Source organism: Chiloscyllium plagiosum, chromosome 9, assembly GCF_004010195.1.
Source record: "Chiloscyllium plagiosum isolate BGI_BamShark_2017 chromosome 9, ASM401019v2, whole genome shotgun sequence".
Taxonomy (NCBI): domain Eukaryota; kingdom Metazoa; phylum Chordata; class Chondrichthyes; order Orectolobiformes; family Hemiscylliidae; genus Chiloscyllium; species Chiloscyllium plagiosum.
Genome location: NC_057718.1, coordinates 100,377,806 through 100,398,313, shown reverse-complemented (window position 1 = coordinate 100,398,313; position 20,508 = coordinate 100,377,806). Strand labels below are relative to the sequence as shown.

The following is a 20,508-nucleotide window of genomic DNA, read 5'->3' as shown; positions in this document are numbered from 1 at the left end:
GTAACTCAGACAGATTGCGTTACCCTTCTCCACATTGAGTTCCATCTGTCTAAGTGCTAATGACTCAGTTTGTCTAGGTTCCTCAGTGATTTTCAGCTCTCATGTACCTTACCTACTGAAGTTCCTAACTTTGAACTGTCTACAAGGTTGGAGATATAACTCTGTGCCTTATCCAGGCCAATAAATATGGTCTAAGTGTAACACCCAGTAACAATTCCCAGGGGATAAACACTTATGACATTCAGAACAAACTCTATAGTCAGAGTTATACAGCACAGACACAGGCCCTTTGATCCAACTCGTCCATGCTGACCAGGTGTCCTAAATTAATCTAATTCCATTTGCCAGCACTTGGCCCTTCCTATTCATATACCCATCCAGATGCCTCTTAAATGTTGTAATTGTACTAGCCTCCACCACTTCCTCTGGCAGCTCATTTCATACATGCATCATGCTTTGCGTGAAAAAGTTGCCCCTTAGGTCCCTTTTAATTTTTTTCCCTCTCACCTTGAACCTCTGCCCTCTAGTTCTGGACTCCTCCAGCCTGGAGAAAAGACCTTGTCTATTTACGCTATCCACACCCCTCATGATTCTACCTGGTCTTTACCTCTCAAGACAACCACGGGCTTAAATCACAAGGTTACCATTAATTCCAAGTGTTGTCACTTTTGCTAACAATCCAGTGTGAAACTTGATCAAATGCCTTTTGGAAATCCATTTAGCCAGCACCCATTGACAGGAGTAATCATCTAGGACAATTTCAGCATTATTTGACAATCCATGGTGACTCTCTGTGATCACATTACTTGCTCAAGTCTCCGATGAAAGATTCCAGTAACTTACCCACACCTGACATTAAACTGACAGATTTGCAGTTACCACATTTCTCCATCTACCATTCTTAAATAACGGGAGTGACATTTGCAATCTTCCAGTTCAAGGAGCCTCATTTCTGAATCTAGAGCGCTTTGGAAAGTTATGACTAATGCATCTGTAATTTCCGCATCAATTTCTTTTAATAGCCTGGGATGGAAAGCATCAAATTTTGGAGATTCGTCTATTTTAATTTACATAGGATAGCAAATGTTCTGCCAAAACAATCCTTTGAGGGCATTTCTAATGAAGGCATTAACTAGCTTATTTTAATCTGGTATCTCAGTTGAAATACCAAAGAGTTTTTTTTTAAAAAGAGGGACAATCATTGCTGTGCTAAGACTCAATTCTCTTTGCTCTCTAATTAAAGCTACTGTGGGAACATTCAACCCTCCATCCCAATTACTATAATGGGTTCCATTAAAAAAAGCTCATACATACTAGTTAATAGCAGTAATTTTATCAAGAGATTTAACAGAGATCATAGACAGAGAAGAGGCCAGAGTTAAGGGAACGCAAAAGGCTTTATTTGCTCAGGCCAGTCATGCATCTTCATCAGACATACAAAACAAAATGATGTGACAAAAGGAGTTGTAATTTATTTCTGGTCCATTACGTATTAAAAAAGAATCAGTATACAAATATATGCAAACCTTTCACACTCAATACTTTAAAGCAAATGGAGATCGCACATAGATTAAACTTGCAAATTTATCCTTGCCAATCACTTTGTGTACACAACTCCACTCTCAGACCCTGCCATAACCAGTGGTCAATTATCTGGAGAGAGGCATGGGCCTTCTTTTGAGATTGTACATGCTGGCCATGTTATTTCCCGTGGCTCAGTGCATGTAGTTAGAGCTTAAAGACACACGCTTGCAACTTGCTTCCTTATAGTTCATAAACTGCCATATTTAATAATGAAATTGCAAGTTAAATAATTTTTCTACCATATTCATTTTTGCTTTGGGTACCTGAATCAATTGAATGTCTTGACAGAACTATCTAGGATTCATTCTCCCTCCACAACTGCAACTTTAAGTAGTAAACAATGAGATTTGCATGGACTGACTTAACGTATAATCACTGGAGTTTAGAAGAATGAATCCTTTTGAAACATGTAAGGTTGTTGGAGGGCTTGGCAGGTTAGATACAGAGTTCCCTTGTAGGAGAGTCTAGAACCAGAAGGTAAATCCTCAGAGTAAGAGATGAGGAATTTTCTTCTCTGAAAGTAGTGAGCTCTGGAATCCTTTACTACAAAAGGCTTATAGAGACTGGGTCATTAAATATAATTCATAGCTGAGAAAGACAGAAGAGAATCAAGGGTTAAAGGGGTAAAAGCAGCAAGTGGAGTTGAGGATTATCAAATCTGAACGGTGAAACAGACTTGATAGGCTGATATGGCCTATCACTGATTCTAGAATTTATCAAGCCCTTAGAATGGGTTCACAAAATAATTCTATTAAACATCTTTTAACAAACGTAACAAGATTAAAATTAATTTTTTTCACCACAGTCTTAATGACATTGTAACCCCTTCAGAACGGCATGGAAAAATTCAGGCTAAGGGTAGACATTCAGTTTATCTTAAATGTCTAATGAATATTAAAACAAAAAAATGTTTGCTTATTCATGGTGACTGTGCTATTGATGACAGGATTAATTCAAACCTGGTCAGAGATTGTGGGTTAAAATTACATGTAAATTTAAGTGTTGTGCATTTTCAACAGGGGTTTATTGCTGTATTAGCAGAATCATTCCTAAGTGAGCCCAAGGAACATCTGATTTCCTTTGCCTGCTTCCCCTAACCTGGATGAAAGTGTTGCAGAACAAAATTAACTCAATATGTGCCTCATCCATCTAACTACCAGAGTTGGACAGATACATTGACTCTTAGTAAATGCAGTAAAATTAGATATGATTAAAAGTATAGAAACACAACATCCCGAGAATGATTACAACCACCGATAGCTACATTGACCAGAAGGATAACAAGACAATTCCCAATTCTGGGAACAGACTTTCGAACCAGTGAGCATATGTGTAAGTCCAGATAGATGATGGGTGCAATCCATTTAAAAACTGCAATTGAAGTAACCTCAACATTTGCCTGGCTTTCTAAAAAATAAATGCTTTTTCACAAAGTCCCTCTCTTAGTTTGAATTGTCAATCTGCTCAGGCTCAAGGGAGGAAATTGCACATTTTTAAGAAACTGGATTTACATTGTTTCATCGTTAGGTAACCATGATGAGGATAGATTTGGCAAACGGTTTTCCACCGAGGACAATAACCCCAGTAAATCTGTGAATCCATCCTTCTTCAGGCCCACTATTGCCTGCTTTTACAGCTTTCAACAGCTAGAAAAATGTGGTAATCATCATCAAACCCAAATACTTATTAGGAATTCTGACCTTGTTCCTCCAGAATAGGAGGCTGTTAAACTTCAATCCAACGCAATAAGTCAGAGACAAATTAATGGAGGCAGTTTTACAGGTTACAACCAACTCCCACAGGTAAAACTGCAACTTTTTATTTTATGCTCGATGGGCGTTATCCTAAAAATGGCACAAATGTTGAAACTGAAAGACTTTAGATTACTTTAGCAAATTCAGTGCGAAAAGATGTGTACACGGATGGTAAGGCGGCTGTGAAAAGGTGTCACCACAGACACCCCACCGTGCACGCAAGCATGCATTGAATTAAATGCATGTTAGAAATTTGTGGCCTGTCAAGATGACTAACAAGGATGTTGGGGGCCGGAAAAGGAGCACATTTCCTCCTGGGACACGCTAAATTCAGACTATCAGCTACAAGGCAAAGTGCTTGCCTGCAACATTGCAACAGCCTCAAAATACTGAGGGATTAAAAAAACCCATCTAAACACTTGTTCTTTCACAGTCTCCAGATTGTGAATTAATTGATTGTGAACTAAATTAAGGATCAGATTGTTTTTATATTGGCAGGAAGCAACTGTAGGTCTTGGAAGTGTCCTAAATAAGGCTTCAGGCATTTTTCTTCGAAATACTGTCTCTTTCTGACTGTGGCTGCTCAACCCTTTACCAGACTTGAGCTTGCCTTGGCTAGGGAGTGCCAAGACATTTTAGATTGGTGGCCAAGGAGAATTTATTTTACACCTGCCCCTGCCAATGAGCTTGGTATTAAGCCTGACAAGTGCGCACGCCTCCTCAAAGAGATCATTCACATGTCTGTGTGCCAGGTACTTTCATGTTATGACATTGTTTAAGAGCCTCATGAGGCAGCCAATTGATTCACACAAACAGTCTGCAAGTAGCCACAGCCACACTATGCTGGCTGCTGTCCCACCGGGTCTGACAGTAAGATGGAAGTGCATTTCTGAAGCGCCTGTTCTGACCTCAAGTCATCCCAAAGCACTCTACAGGCAGTGATGCACGTTCGAAGTGTAGCACACAAAAAGTGGCAGCCAATTTGTAAACAGCAAGCTTCGGCAAAATGAAAACAAATAACTTTCTGCAATATTGATTGAGGGATCAATTTTGGCCAGGGCATCTGTGGATAGGTTCCATCTGCTTCTTCAAAACAACGGGAATTGGATAATGCTGCACTGGGGGCGTAGCTGAGATTTTCATGCTCATCTCTGGAGTGGGATTTGAACCTGTCGCCTCCTGATCCCAAGATGGTGGTGCTACCAAACTGAACTGCAGCTGATGTTGCAGGGAGACTAGAGTTACAACTTAGAAAGAGCTTCAGGACAGCTGTACTCACTGGTCTGTGATGGAGAAGTTCTTCAAAACCAATCATTTGACATAGCTTCCATCTGCAAGTACAGATCAGTAAAAATTGGCACCATTTCAGCCTCCAAACCAGAGAACATGTTATTCCATTTAGTCAAGAAAGTACAGTGACAGATTGAGTTGTATCCCACTGGTGACACTGGAGTTCAGCGCAAACAAAACTGCAGTACAGTGCAGGAGGAACCAATACATTCTCTGTACCATATGCCAGACTGTTCTGCTCAGTGCTGCTAATGAAGCCATTTGCCAGCAAGCTGAGGGGTGTTAAAACTGATTCCTCAAAGGACTTAAAAGGAATGGAAATAATTTGTGAATCTACAATTTCAGTAACGGCCTACTCTGTTTTCAAGCTGACTTCCTAAAGGGATGCCGTTCCGAAGTCAGAGTTGCAGTCAACAACATTCTGTGAAATTACAGCAATAGTGATACTAGGGATAAAAGACAATTAAAATTTGAATCCATTGTGATAACATATCCTGTTAAAGTTATGGAATTTAAGCATTAATGAGAGCCACTGGTTTAGAATAACTGAGCTTTTATTATATCATCTGTTTAATAATCTGGAAGACATTGAATTCTGCAAATTGTTCCATTTCTTCTAAAGGGACAAAGAAGTAACAATCGCAGAAGTGTGCATGTTATAGTTTGAGCTACATGCTGGATGTATGAATCAAAACAATGTCGCTTAACCTTTCTTTTTAAGTGTTTAAGCAAAGGTCTATATTCTTAAAGAATAACCTGCGAAAAACTGCAGTGATAATGGACTGTGTGTTTTTGTTAAAAGACAGAATCTGCCCTTCATCATGGAGCTGCTTCACTGCTGGATGAATTGGCAACTCCAGGATGTGAAGGGACCTAGCTGGTGACTATCTATATGCTAAATCAGATTGAGAAGCATGGACTTTGAGTGATGTGGGGCAATAGTAGGGTTGAGCAGTCTGTTTGTCACAGACATTCACTCGGGGGGGGGGGGGGGGGGGGGGGGGGGTTGAAATCAACGCTGGACTGGAAGCTCCAGGTGGGAGAAAGGCCTTGCGATCATCACCCCAAGGAGAATCACAGCACAATGGTGGTCAAGCAGGCAACTGTGGCTTGGGCTAAGGAACTCCAGGGTCCAGGAAGGCAAGGGGAGATCTATGCCTGGATCAGGGGCCCTGGGCAGGAGCAGCATTGGAGCCCATGACTTATGCCTTACAACTGAGACACTCTTCCCTCTCTCCCATGAGCTGAAGGAAAACAGGACAGGGTGGGCAAGCAGCATGTAAAGCCCAGATTATTTTAAAACGAGGCAAAGAAGATAACTCAAATTAACTTTATAAATATCAAACATGGATAGAAATCTGAAGCAATTAACCATATTTTGCTCCCCTTAAAAAAGCTTTTATCCCCCAAATATTACACTCGCGCAGGAAGAATTTCACATTTTAAAAACAAACCAAACCACTCTTTTTGAGCATTCAGTATATGCCTTGCATTCCCCCAGAATAATATTTTAAATTAATCTCAACAGGACTTTAGATAAAGGTTTACAAAAATTATAATTTCTGTATTTACAGGTATATTATTTTCCATAACCTTTCAACAAAACTCCATATGATTAGACAAATCTTTGGTGTCAGTTCCCCATCAAAACATCCAGAGTTATGAATAATATCGGCTTGAAAATCCAATTGCAGGTGAATTAAATTCTAACAAAGACCCACCCAAAAATGCCTGAGTTTAACTTTTGGCTAATTCCTGAATGAATATTTATTACAATAGTTGCATAGAAAGATTTTTTTTAAAATTTAAATTCTCGCCTGGAGTAACAGCAACAATGTTTTTTAAATAATTTTTTTCCTTTCTTTTAAAAATACTCCAAAATTGACAAACTGCACAAGTGAACAAACATCTGTAGAAAGGACAGCTGCAGGACTTGTGAACCAAGCTCTTTGATTTTTTTTCTCTCTCACTGGTCTCTCAGCTTCTTGCTTCTGTCACAGTGCTGGGCACGTTATAGAGGAGCATCTGTCCAAGGCCATCAGTGGTATGTTACTGGCGAATAACTCTGCCCTAGATTGCTCGAAGCCTCTCTCTCTCTGCATGCTTGGATAGGTTCATTGTCTTGCTGCAGCCTCCTCCTGCTCCCCTTATTCCCCTGCCCACCCCCCGATTCACGTACATTAAAGACGAAGAGGTGCATGCACATGCATGCTGTTTCTGTGACTGGGGAGCGGCGGAGAGGCGCATGTGGTACAATGCATATGCTCCACATTGCAGAGGTAGTTCAGTCTTCCAATTCAAAGTCTGACTCATTGTAGAGCTCAGGACGAACAGAGGGAGACCGCCTGGAGTACTTGAATCGTAGGTAGTCACCCATTTCATCCAGGACATTCAGCACCTGCAATGGTTAATATTCATTTTAAAAAACTGCCTTTATATAGTACCTTCAGAAATATGAGGGAGGATTACAGCCAATGAAGAACCTCAAGTGTAGTCACTATTGTAAAGCAGAAAATGCCATGGCCAATTTCAGCACAGCATGATCCCACAATCAATGTGATAAAGAGCAAACCACCTGTTTTGTGATGTTGATTAATGGATTAGTACTGGCTGGGACACCAGGCCCTTTTTTAAAGCAGTATCACAGGAGCTTTTACATTCACCTGAGCCGTCATTGGAGATTTTGGTTTAATGTCTCATCGAAAAGGCAGTAACTCCGATAATGGAGCACCAGGAGTGTCGGCCTTTATCATTGTGCTTAAGCCCTGGAGTGGGACTTGGACCCATCGTCTTGTAGTTTAGAGCTGAGAGCATGAGCAACTCAGCAAGCATCCTTGGGCAGCACTTTCCAAACCTTTGCCCCAAGGAGATCAAGGGCAGCAAATGAGGTAAAAGGAACACCATCAGCTGCAAGTACCCTATACAAGTCACATACCATCTTGACTTGGAATGATATCAGTCATTCCTTCATTGCCGCCGGGTCAGTATTCTGAAACTCCCTTTGTAACAGCCTTGCACTGTGTGGACTGCAATGGTTCAAAGCAGCAGCTCAGCACCATCTTCTCCAAAGCGATTAGGGATGGGTAATGAGTGCTGGCCCAGCCAGCGATGTCCACATCCCATGCATGAATACCAGAAATTGATATGGATGACTCAGTCATGTCAAATTCAGCCTGAACTTTGAGGAGGGTGGATACTGGCCAGTTATGTGCCTGACTGACACTTAATCCAGTCAAGACTTCCCATCAGCTCTGTGGACCCACATCACTCACATTATATATAGAGTTATTAAAGAGCAAATACAGAACCTTTGACCCATTAAATCTATGTTGTTTCTCTGGACAGCAATCCTGACAGACCCACTCCTCCACACTTTCCTTGTAACTCTGTAATTTCATTTCCGTCAAGTGCCCGTTCCTTTTTTAAAAACATTGATCATCTAGTCATTCACCAACCTCGTGGGCAGCAAGATGCAGGTCACATTCCCTGTATCACACCTTCTAAACCTTAAAACCATGTTCCCTCACTTTCAGACAAACCAGCTGATGAAAATAGCTTTTCTTTATGTACCTTGGACATTTCTCGCAAATCTCCTGTTAGCCTCCTCTGCCCCAAGAAGAACAGCATTGCTCAACCTAACCTCCTTGCGAAATTCCCTCAACTGAGAATGGCAGTACTGTCCCACAAGGGGACATTGATTTCATTGGGCCTGCATTCACAGCAGTTTAGAAGGATGAGATAGGATCTAAAATGTATAAAATTCTAACAGGGCTGGACAGACTTGTTGCAGGGAGGATTTTTCTCCTGGTTATAAGTCGAGAACAAGGGGCAGATCCTCAGGATATATGGTAGAGCATGCAGGACTGAGTTGAGGAAGGTTTTTTTCAGAATCCTGTAGAATTCTCTACCACAGAAAGTTGTGGAGGCTTGAGAAATTGGAAGGAGATGGGAATATAGCATTGAGAGAGGATCAGCCATGATCATACGGAACATCAGAGTTGGCTCCAAGGGCTCAATGGCCTAAGTTTCCTCCCGGTTTCTATGTTTCTGACCTGGGAACCATCTGGCAAACCTCTACTGCACCATCTCAAGGGCTTTCATATCCATCTTCAAGGGTGGCTCTGCCTGGACAGAATCAAGTCTTATCTGGGGCAGCTAGGATGTGTTTTAATGACTGAGAAACAACTGGTGTGTTCACAAGGTCGGAGTGAAGTCAGACAGTAAATGGAAATGAAAGGTTTAAAATGGGAAGGAATGCACATCCAAATCAGAAACTCTCTGCCAGCTAAAAGCTATTGAGGCTGGAGATCAATAAATAACTTTGACACCTAGATTGACAACTTTTGCGAGGCAAGGATGTAACAACAACAATGATTTGCATTTGGATAGCTCACTTCATGTAATAAGAAGCCTTATGCAGACATTAACAAAAAAATGTGACATTGAGCCACGTAAGGAGATGTCAAGGCACAGTATGATTTTAAGGAAGAGAGCAGATTTTGAGAGGGGGTTAGGTGCAAGTGGTAGAAGGCATGGCAAACAATAGTGGAACGATAAACGTCAGCAATGCTCAGGAGACTGAGTGCACTTAGAAGGCTTGAGGAGGTTAGAGATACAAAAGTTGTGGAACAAAGGCCAGTTAATACATTTACGATAAAAATCAAGTGTGATTTCATTGTATATTGGGATAGGCTTGAAGGACTAACTGCCTTCCTCCTGACTCGAAATTTCAGAAAACTGAAGTTAAAAGAAGAACGAGCTGGTTTGTCTCAGGATCAGAATTGTCGCCAAACTACCCTCTAGTGGCTTGCATCAGTTTGCCTGAAGTTCATCCCAAACAGCCTAAGAGAACAGTCAAGAACTCGTTAATGTATGAACAAAAACCTTTTGGCGTTTGGGACTTCACAATTCCAACTGCAAAAAGATTAGCCATGCCCTGAAGCAGGCCCAGCTGCTGCATGAAGAGCTTGCATCCAGTCCCTGTAACTCGAAACCTGCCAAAGGCACTTCACCGGAAGGAGGGGCTGGCTGTGCATTATTTCCTCCACCAACATTATTTTGATTTAGTCCTTTAGTCTTGTTTGCCTCCACCTTTTTGGTTTTTGTTGTGCCACTGCCCCTGGTTAATAGAATTTGTTAATAGTTACAACTTCTGTTAATTCATTGGGTGATGGGTCTTCAATAAAAATACAAAATAAAGGATGAAGATGAAAAAAAAGGAGATGGTATCCATGCCTAGGTCTCCCTGGAGAGGGAGCATACCGTGTCCACCAGCTCCCTGAAGGCTCTGGCAGGTGGCATGGCAGGGGCTGGGATGGGGGTCTCTCTTTCTCCCCCCCCTCCAACTAACACTATTTTGATTTAGTTCCCTCCCTTGTTTCCCCACTATTTTGATTTTTTTTATCGTCATGCTGCTTCTGCTGGGCAGTGTTTCTTTTTGGTTAATCGATAATTGCTTGAACTGGTGGTGGATAATTAAATTAAGATTTGAGCTCTTTGGGTTCTTAGGAGTAGTCCGTGTGTTCCTACACCTGGGGCAAAGGTCCAGGTTCAAAGTCCTACCTGCTGCTCCTCACAGGTTGAAAAAAGAAAGAGCTGGGTTCTTTCCCAGAGGGGTTTGGCTTCTGGGCAGGAAAAGTATCCAGAGGGAAAAGGTGGAAACTGGTGTTTACGTTTAAATGTAGAGTTACAATAAAACCTTTATAAATCTCAAAGGTTTTGCTGCCTAATTCTACATATGGATGTTGGTTTGAGATGGCAATAAATGCTGGCCTTGCCTAGTTATGACAGTCAACATTGGACTAGTTTTTATTGAATTTAAATTTGACTATCTACCATGCCTGAACACATGTCCCAAGACTATTAGGCTGAATGTCTTCAGTACCACCTCAGTAGCATTACTACTACACCACTGCCCCTCCCCTGCCCCCCCTTATGCAGATGTCTACCTGTCTCTATCTGTGCTCTTCACCAGCCGTGAACGCCATGGATTTGTTATTAAGATATGAATTGAAAAACAAGAGTTACTTGAACAAATATTCGGCCCAATTAAAAAAGTGAAAGGTGAATGCTCAGCAGAAACTCACCGTGTCCAGCATCTGGCGTGTATGGGCTGCAGACAGGCAGAAGCGAGCCCGAGATTCCACAATGGGAGTGGCTGGAAATCCCACTACTACTACCCCAATATTCTTCTTCAGCATTCTCCTGGCAAATGCACTGAAAGCAGAGTGTCTAGTTATCACACAGCTGTTTGAGAAACATTATAGTGACAACAAAAAAAAGATTGCATTGGAAAGCACCTTTCTTATGGTAAAATGTGATAAATAAATGACACCAAACTACATATGAACACATGAAATAACAGCATAATTAAGGCCAATGGGCCCCTTCAGCCTGCTCCACCATTTATAAGGCTTGCTTTCTGAATTCCATATTGACATCCATCACCAATACTTTGACTTCCTTACCTAACAAGAACCGATTCATCCCTGCCTTAAAAATATTCAATGACACCATCCCCACTACTTACTTAAAATAAAACGAAAACAGAATGTTGGAGAAACTCAGCAGGTCTGGTGGCTTTAGTAGAGAGAAAAACAGAGTTAAAAGGTTTGAGTCAAGTGACCCTTTGTCAGAACTGACCCCTTCACCAATTCCTGTTTTTTTTTTGTTTCAGATCTTCAGCATCTTGCAGTTTGTTTTCTTATAAAATCTATCTAACTCAGCCTTGAATATGTTCAACGATCTACCATCAGCACACTTTATGCAAGACAATTCCACAGACTCATGAGCTCCCGAGTTAGAAACTGTATCCACTACTTTCTGAGCCAGATTTCCAAAGATGCACAAACCTCAGAAATAAAGTTCACTTCACCTCTGTCCTATGGCAATATTGGGACATGTGACTGATAGCTTGGTTAAACTGGTTGGTTTTAAGGGGTGTCTTATAGGAGGTGAGAGAGGTGGAGGCATAGGGAGTCTGAGAGGGATGGCAGTTGACGACATACTACCAATGGTGGAGCAATGCAAGTTGAGGATGTTCAAGGAGGCAGGAATTAGAGATAGGCAGAGATCTCATGATTATGGGGCTGGAGAGGATTCTAGAGAAAGGGACAATGATTTTAAAATCAAGTACTGACAGCAGGGGAGCTTGCGTAGGCCAGAGTACACGAGAGATTGTGACACAGTCTAAGTGAAGGCACGAGGCTACACAGGAAGATGGGAAAAGCATTGAACACCAATGAGTTCACGTAGTGCCATTAATCCAGGGAATAAAGATACCCTTAGTATCTTTTGCAGGAGGAATGAGCTTGTAAAACAGGCCAGGACAACATACCCTACTTTGCCAGGCATGTACAACAGCAATGGTACCACGGGAGAATCATCATTCCCATAAGTGATGAAGCCCATCTCACGCAAGCGCCGTCGGAAGTAGCGGGCATTCTCTCTCAGCTGATGCACTCGCTCAATACCTGCAGAGAAATAGAAGGATGCAAAGAACATCAGTGACATATCTCCTGTGTGCATAATTTGTGCTTTTTATAATTAAGGAATAGTGACTTTCACAGCCTCAGGATCTCTCAAAGCAGTTCATAACCAGTGAAGTGCCTTTTCAAGTGTGTTGAAATGCAGGAAGCATTATAATCAGTTTACACACAGCAAGCTCCTGCAAACAGTTATTTGATAATGGTCAGATTCGATCAGAATCATCACTTTTGCAATGTTAACAGGATGCTAAACATTGTCTAGGGCCCTGGAGAACTCTCCTGCGCTTCTTTGAAATAATGACATAGAATCTTTTCAGAACTGACCTTTGGTTTAACATCTCATCTGAAAACTGCATCTCTGACCACGCAGTGGTCCGTCAGTACTACGCAGGGATATCTGCCTTAATCACTGTGCTCCATTCTTGGAGAGGGAAAAGAACTCAAACCTTCAGTGGTGGTAATGTTATCCTTCCTAAGCCTCAGCTGACTACCACATGGATAGAGGAGAAAATATTCCACAATTTACTGGAGGTCTGTGACTTCTCATTTGAATTGTCAACAGTAACTGAACAGCACGCATCCAGGCCACAGGAAAAGGGAGCTGTAAGATACATAGTTATCATGCATTATTAAAAAAATTCAAATTCTTTATGTTTCTCACCTATTGTTGTTCCATCAAGTCCCATGATACACTTTAGTGATCTGATAATCTGTTCCACAATTGGGGGAGGCATTGAGGTAGCGTAGACAGCACTGTGAGAATATGCTCGTAAATAATCCACAAGCTCCTGTGTAAGGTCCAAATAGGAGAAAATGACTTTGGTAGAAAAGGTTTAATAGGACCAAGCTGCTTACTGTTTGAATGCTAACAATCCTCAGTACATCAATCTTAGCCTAACAGCATTAACCAAACATGACCATTGTTCACAATTTTCTTGTTGCCTATTTAAATAAGACACAGCTATCCAAGTGCTTCAGACAAATTATTGAGGCACTACAGATGCATTAAAGTACCAACTTTCAGATTTCAGCATTGCAACAGGAAAGGATTATACACACATTTCAGGTGGATAAATACTTAAAAAAAGAGGATTAGCACTATTCATGACCTCCAGATGTCTCAAAGCCCGTATGTTTTTAACAAAGTATGGTCACTGTTGAATGGTAGCAGCAATTTGAGCACAGGAAGCTCCCACAAACGGCAAGGTAACAATAAATGAGAATCTATTTCTTGTGATGTTGAATCAGGGGTAAATAGTGGCATGGAACCTAGGGATATTTATACTGTCCTTCTTCAAAATTGTGTCTTAGGTCATTTGCATCCACACAAGTAGGTAGACAGTGTCTTGGTTTTAACATCTCATCTGAAAGAAGTCACCTTCAATATTTAGAACTTTCCCAGTACTGTACTGGAATGTAAAGCTACATAAATGTGACCACCAGAGAGCAGATGGACTCAAATTCTCAGGTACTACAATACCACTGAGTTCCTGCAAGGGTCGCTGTCGTTCACAATCTTGAGAGTTTTCACTCATCAACATTTCCTGCTTTTGCAAATCATTCTAACATTGTGCTGCCCTCTGCTTTGCAATCCTCTTATGAATGGGTACAGTTTCTCTCTGTCTGCTCTGTCCAGACTGTCAATGATTTTTAAGAAGTTTTATCAAATCTCTTGTTAGCCTCTTTCCTCTAAGAGAAAGAGTTTCAACTTCTCTGATCTATCCTCAGAACAGATGCTTCTCATCCCTGGAATTATTCTTGTAAATCTCTTCCCCAACCTCTCCAGTGCATTTACATCCTGACTATAGCATGGTAAGTATAGCAAGTGCAGTACTGTTTGATTGTGGAGCTATTTTAATGCTAAAGTTAAGTCATGCCTCAAATGGAGAAATTTGCAATTTACTGGTTTCCTTTTTAAGGTGATTATGCATGGAACATCAAACCAAAGAATGTCATGAGCACAAGACAGTTTATGAACTGCATTCAATTAGTGCAGTGTTTCTGCAACATCATTTTGATGCAAACTGTATCATTATGGCCAATTGTTTAGTCAACAAAGGCAGTGCTTGGGAAACAAAAGCTTGGACACTCGCATGATGTTATATACAATTGCTAAGTCTTTCCCTGGCTCAGTGCCTACACGGTTCTAGACAGAAGGCAGAATATAGGGTGATGCAGACTGACAATGAGATTCCTGACACAGTGGCGAAGCAAGCAAAGACAAAACGTTCAGAATGATTCTTGTCTATGAAAATTCAAAATCTCCCATCAATTAGAGGCCAGCATTGTATGATAGTTACTAATAAATCCATCAAGGATGTTTATTCAGACAACCCCACCTACTCCACAACCACCCGATGAAGGAGCAGTGCTCTGAAAGCTAGTGCTTCCAATTAAACCTGTTGGACTATAACCTAGTGTTATGTGATTTTTAACTTTGTACACCTTCTTTAGTCTCTCTAGATAAATAAGGACCCTCAGATCAGATGTCACTACAGTAAATCTGAGGTAGAGGGAGGAAAGAAGAAGGTAATAGGGGAGAGGGAGAGAGAGAGAGAGAGAGAGAGAGAGACAAATTGAGAGATTTCGAACACTACCTTCTTGCCGGCAATATACCCTCCAGTTGCCCCAAAGCTTTTGGTAAAGGTGCCCATCAACACATCAATGTCTGTGGGGTCAACTTCAAAGTATTCGACCACCCCTCGGCCTGTTGCCCCCACTGCTCCTATACTGTGTGCTTCATCCAGGTACAGATAGGCTTTATACTTCTTCTTCAAAGCTACGATCTCTGCCAGGCGGACCATGGAGCCTTCCATGCTGAAATAAAAGCAGCACACTTAGTAACATAACATATTGTTGCTTCATGTTTGAAAAGCTCCCAGCACTGTGAGAAATGAGATCACACTGAAAACCACTGGCTTGAAACATTGTGAATGGCACGCTGCAATAAAGCATCATATTTGAAAAGGGGAAAATACGCTTTCAGCACAAAGCAGAGTGTTGAAGCAGCTGGCATTAATTGGACCCATTTGTCTAAAGAGCTAGCACAGGGCTGGCTGGCTGACTGAATGGCCCCCTTCCACGCTCTATGGTTCACCATAAAGCACCCCACTTGGTACCTCAAATGGCCTGGCAGCAACTTTCTGCACCAGTGATATGCGGCTGTACCCTTCTGAAACTGTAATCGTCAAACACCCCAAGGTATTATGGAGAAACATGACAGCCTTCAGCTTCTCAAATCTTTTCAGTCTGTGACCCCACTTTAATGCTCAACATTAAATGCTCAACTCCAGAATGAAAATTTGAGTGCTTGTGGTGCAGTGGTAATGTTCCTACCTCTGAGCCAGGAGACCCAAGTTAAAGTCTCAACTGCATGAGGTATGTAATAACATCTCTGAAGAGGCTGATTAAAAAGAATCAAGAGATGAGTTTGACATTACCTCTGGTTAACAGTGCTTGTAATTTGTTATTTTTTTAAAAAGCTGGGCTCTTCCCCATTGGCTGTTGGCTTCCTCATAGCATGGTGTTTGTGCTTAACTATAGATTTACAAGTCTTGTAAATCTCTGCATGCCTTTTCCTGCCCAATTCAATAGATAAATATGGCACGGTGGCACAGTGGTTAGCACTGTTGCCTCACAGCGCCAGAGACCCGGGTTCAATTCCCGCCTCAGGCGACTGACTGTGTGGAGTTTGCACGTTCTCCCAGTGTCTGCGTGGGTTTCCTCCGGGTGCTCCGGTTTCCTCCCACAGTCCAAAGATGTGCAGGTTAGGTAAATTGGCCATGCTAAATTGCCCGTAGTGTTAGGTATGGGGTAAATGTAGGGGTATGGGGTGGGTTGCGCTTCGGCGGGTCGGTGTGGACTTGTTGGGCCGAAGGGCCTGTTTCCACACTGTAATGTAATCTAATCTAATCTAAAATATCAGTCATTTAAATATAACAGATCTAATTTGCATGTTGATGACCCACTGTTTGAACTGCCTTATCCATCTCTAGGTGAACACTCTAACTGTTGTTCTCTCTGTCACATGCTGTCTAACCTGCTGAGTATCTCCAGCACTGTCACTGTTTCAGAATGCCAGCATCTGAAGTATTTGTTTTCATTAAAGCACTGCAGCAATGACCTCCAATTGTCTTTTTTTATGAAAGAGTGAGAGTCATACAGCATAGAAACAGACCCTTCAGTCCAACTGATCCATGCCATGTTCCCAAACTGAACTAGCCCCATCTGCCTTCATTTGGTTCATATTCCTCCAAACCTTTCCTATCCATGTACTTATCCAATGTATTTAAATGTTGTAACTGTACCTGCACCCACAACCTCCTCTAGCTGTTTATTTCACACATTTTTCACACTATAAAAACAGTTACTCCTAATGTTCATTTCACAACTTTCTTCTCTCACCTTAAAAAGTGATCCCTAATTTGAGCTCTCCCACCCTTGCTATTCACCTTAACTATGCTTCTCATGGCTTTACAAACCTCTATAAGATGGGGCAGATGCAGGGCCTCAAAGATGTTACATGCTGATGACTGCCCGATGGACTGTGGTCAAAGGTTGATTGAGACTGCATTACCGATGTTTGAGATGGTGACCAAACAGGTGGACGAAGGTAATGCGGTTGATGTGGTGTATATGGAATTCAGTAAGGTGTTTGATAAGGTTCCCCACAGTAGGCTATTGCACAAAATATGGAGGCATGGGATTGAGGGCAATGTAGCAGTTTGAATCAGAAATTGGCTAGCTGAAAGAAGATGGAGGGTGATGATTGATGGGGAATGTTCATCCTGGTGTTCAGTTACTAGTGGTCTACCGCAAGGATCTGTTTTGGGTGCACTGCTGTTTGTCATTTTTATAAATGACCTTGATGAGGGTGTCGAAGGATGTAAATTTGTGGATGACACTAAGGTCGGTGGAATTCTGGACAGTGCCGAAGGATGTTGCAGTTTAGAGGAACATTGATAATTTGGAGAGCTGGGCTGAGAGGTGGCAAATGGAGTTTAATGTGGAAAAGCGTGAGATGATTCACTTTGGAAGGAGCAACAGGAATAAAGACTACTGGGCTAATGGCAAGATTCTTGATAGTGTAGATGAGCAGAGAGATCCCGCTGACGATGTACACAGATCCCTGAAAGTTGCCACCCAGGTTGATAGGGTTGTTAAGGAGGCAGACAGTGTGTTAGCTTTTATTGGTAGAGGGATTGAGTTTCAGAGCCATGAGGTAATGCTGCAGCTGTACAAAACTGATGCAGTCACACTTGGAGTATTGCATACAATTCTGGTCACTGCAATATAGGAAAGATGTGGACGCTTTGAAAAGGGTTCAGAGGAGATTAACTGGGAATGGAGAGAAGGTCTTAGGAAAGGCTGAGGGACTTGTGGCTGTTTTCTTTAGTGAGAAGAAGATTGAGAGGTGACTTAATTGAGGCATATAAGATAATCAGAGGGTAGATAGGGTGGGCAGTGAGAGTTTTTTTCCTCAGATGGAGATGGCTAGCATAAGGGGACATAGCTTTAAAATGAGGGGTGATAGATGTCAGAGGTAGTTTCTTTACTCAGAATAGTAGTAGGGGCATGGAATGCACTGCCTGCGGCAGTAGTAGACTCACCAACTTTAAGGGAATTTAACTGGTCATTGGATGGCATATGGATGAGAATGGAATAGTGTAGGATAGATATGCTTCAGATTGGTTCCACAGATTAGTGCAACATCGAGGGCTAAAGGGCCTGTACTGTGATGTAATTTTCTACGTTCTAAGGTCAACTCTCAAACTCGTATGTTCCAGTGAAAAAAGGTCCAGCCTATTTTCATTTCTTATCATTCCAGCAACATCCTGGTAAATCTTATCTGAACCTCTCCAATTTAATAATATTCTTCCTATAGCGGGGCCACCAGAACTGCACAGCACTCCAGAAGGGTCCTCACCAACGTCTTGTACAACCTCAACATGAAGTCCCAACTCCTATACTTAAAGGACTAAGCACTATAAGGTAAACATGGTAAATGCCTTCCGAACTACCCTGTCTACCCATGATGCAAATTGCAAAGAATTATGTACCTGTGTCCCTGTTCTACAACACTATCCAGGACCCATTAATGATACCTTTCATTTATCCAAATTAAACTGTATCTGCCACTGCTTGACCCAATTGATCAAGATCTCTTAATAATCTTAGATAACCTTCACTGTCCACTATACCACCAATTTTGATGTCATCCACAAACCTACTAACCATGCCTCCTACATTCTCACCCAAATTGTTTATGTAAATGACAAACAGAAGTGCACCCAGTATCAATCACTGCGGAACACCACTGGGTCACAGGCCTCCAGTCCGAAAAACAATTCTGTCTCCTATCATTAAGGCAATTTTATTTACAATTGGCAAGTTCATAGTGAATCCCACGTGGGGGAACTTTACTAATTAGTCTATCATGTGGAGCCTTGTCAAAGGCTTTACTAAAGTTCATGCAAACAACGTCTATCACTCCATCCACAATCTTTTTGGTTACTTCCTCAAAAACTGTTTGAGAGATATGATTTCCCTTGCATAAAACTATGCTGACTACCCCAATCAGCCCTTGTTTATTTGAAGGATAACATTAGCAAGGACATCCTCTCCCTGTTCTTTTACATCTAACCAAATGGGAGAGGATGGGGCCCAGGGTTACATCTTATCCAAAATCCGGCACTGTTGTCGAAACGACACTCAGAGTGCTGGCCCAGATTTGGTATGCCAAATTTGCCAGAGCAGGATTTGAACCCACAACCTTCTGATTCAACTCAACCGTAGCCACTTCCACAGAGATGGGGATGCAAACCTGCATGCTCCCTGCAGTCTGTGAGACTTAGCATCTGATCCAGCAACACAACCCTTTAACCTTCCAGTTTGTATTGTAACTAGGTACAGCGATTGCAACTCTGTCACTGAAAGCACTGCCAGGGACAACAGTGTCTTTACAAAACTGCATAAGCAGCTAGAAGTCACTGTGGAGAGAGACATCCATAAACAGGAGAGTCTCCTGCAATTCTAGTGAAAGGGAGGCAGCTTAAATGTAGCACTCTACACATTAGCTTGCTGGTGTTGAACCAGGAAAGCTACAGGGAGGCAACATGCATGGATCTACACCATGATGAATGCAACAACATAGCAGGTATGTGATATAACAACTGGCATTCACATAAGCACCTTCTAATGCCATCAAAATTCAAAGATGTTTATCAAACAAACAATTTTGACACAGAACCACATAAAGAGATACAAGGACAGATAACCAAGGACTAGATTGAAGATTTTGGTCTTAGGAACATAGGAGCAGGAGTAGGCCATTCAGCCCCTCAAGCTTTTCCCCCATTCAATGAAACAATGGCTGATCTGTGACCTAACTCTACATACCTGCCTTCGGCTCATATCCCTTTATACCTCTGTGTAAAACTTACCTACATCAGATTTAAAATTAAGTGATCCTACATCCACTGCCACTTGTGGAAGAGAGTTCCAAACATCTATCATCCTTTGTGTGGAGTGTTTTCCGACAACTCTCCTGAATGGTCTGGTTCTAATTCTTACATTATGTCTCTTAGTTCTAGAATTCCCAACCAGTGAAAATAGTTTATCTGGAAAACCTCAATCATATCACTTCTTAACTATCTACATTCTAGCAACAGACTTAATTTGTATAATCTCTTCTCATAATTTAATCATTCAAATCCAGGTATCGTTCTTGTAAGCCTATGTTGTACTCTCTTCAAGGTCAACATATTGAATTCATGTAAAACTCCATTACCTCACTTTTTAGATTAGAATCAATCTAAACATCATGGCATAGACAGAGAACACAGGGGGCTAACACCTTCAACATATTGTCTAGCTATCACTACTGTTAACAGCTAACCCGAGAATGCAACTTTTTAAAAAAAGGTTTTGTGATTTACACATGAAAGAAGAGAAACTATCATGGTATTCTAACAGATGAAAGGCTTAACAGAATCAATTTTTCAATGTATAATTTCAGTTACATCACACTGTAAATTTTTGCTATAAATTGTGTTAGGATTAAGCCCTCCACTACCACCTGATGAAGGAGCGATGCTCCGAAAGCTAGTGTGATTCCAATTAAACCTGTTGGACTATAACCTGGTGTTGTGTGATTTTTAACCATTTTCTGCCAATTTGAGTACATACCTTAATCCCTACTTTCTGTCGTCTGCCACAACCCATTACCCAGCCCTTAACCTGCCCTCGATTCTGTGGGCTTCTACCTTAGTTACTAGTCTCTTAAACGGGTCTTTACATGCAAGTGGGACTAGTTCAATTTGGGAACATGGTCAGTGTGGTCTAGTTGGTCCAGAGGGTCTGTTTCCATGCTGTCTGACTAAGTCCATATCAAC

General features: G+C 41.6%; 1 protein-coding gene across 1 annotated transcript in view; it reads right to left on the bottom strand.

The window, feature by feature from the left end:
- Window positions 1–1,378: 1,378 nt before the first annotated feature.
- The window catches only part of sptlc3 (serine palmitoyltransferase, long chain base subunit 3), a 118,881-nt gene continuing 99,751 nt past the window's right edge, over window positions 1,379–20,508 (bottom strand). Inside the window, exons 8-12 of the mRNA XM_043696626.1 lie at window positions 14,713–14,932; window positions 12,777–12,903; window positions 11,965–12,100; window positions 10,715–10,844; window positions 1,379–7,026 (exon numbers count right to left, since the gene is read on the bottom strand). Of these exons, the coding sequence (XP_043552561.1) occupies window positions 6,913–7,026; window positions 10,715–10,844; window positions 11,965–12,100; window positions 12,777–12,903; window positions 14,713–14,932 (727 nt within the window). The 3' untranslated portion in view covers window positions 1,379–6,912. The remainder of the gene's footprint in view (window positions 7,027–10,714; window positions 10,845–11,964; window positions 12,101–12,776; window positions 12,904–14,712; window positions 14,933–20,508) is intronic.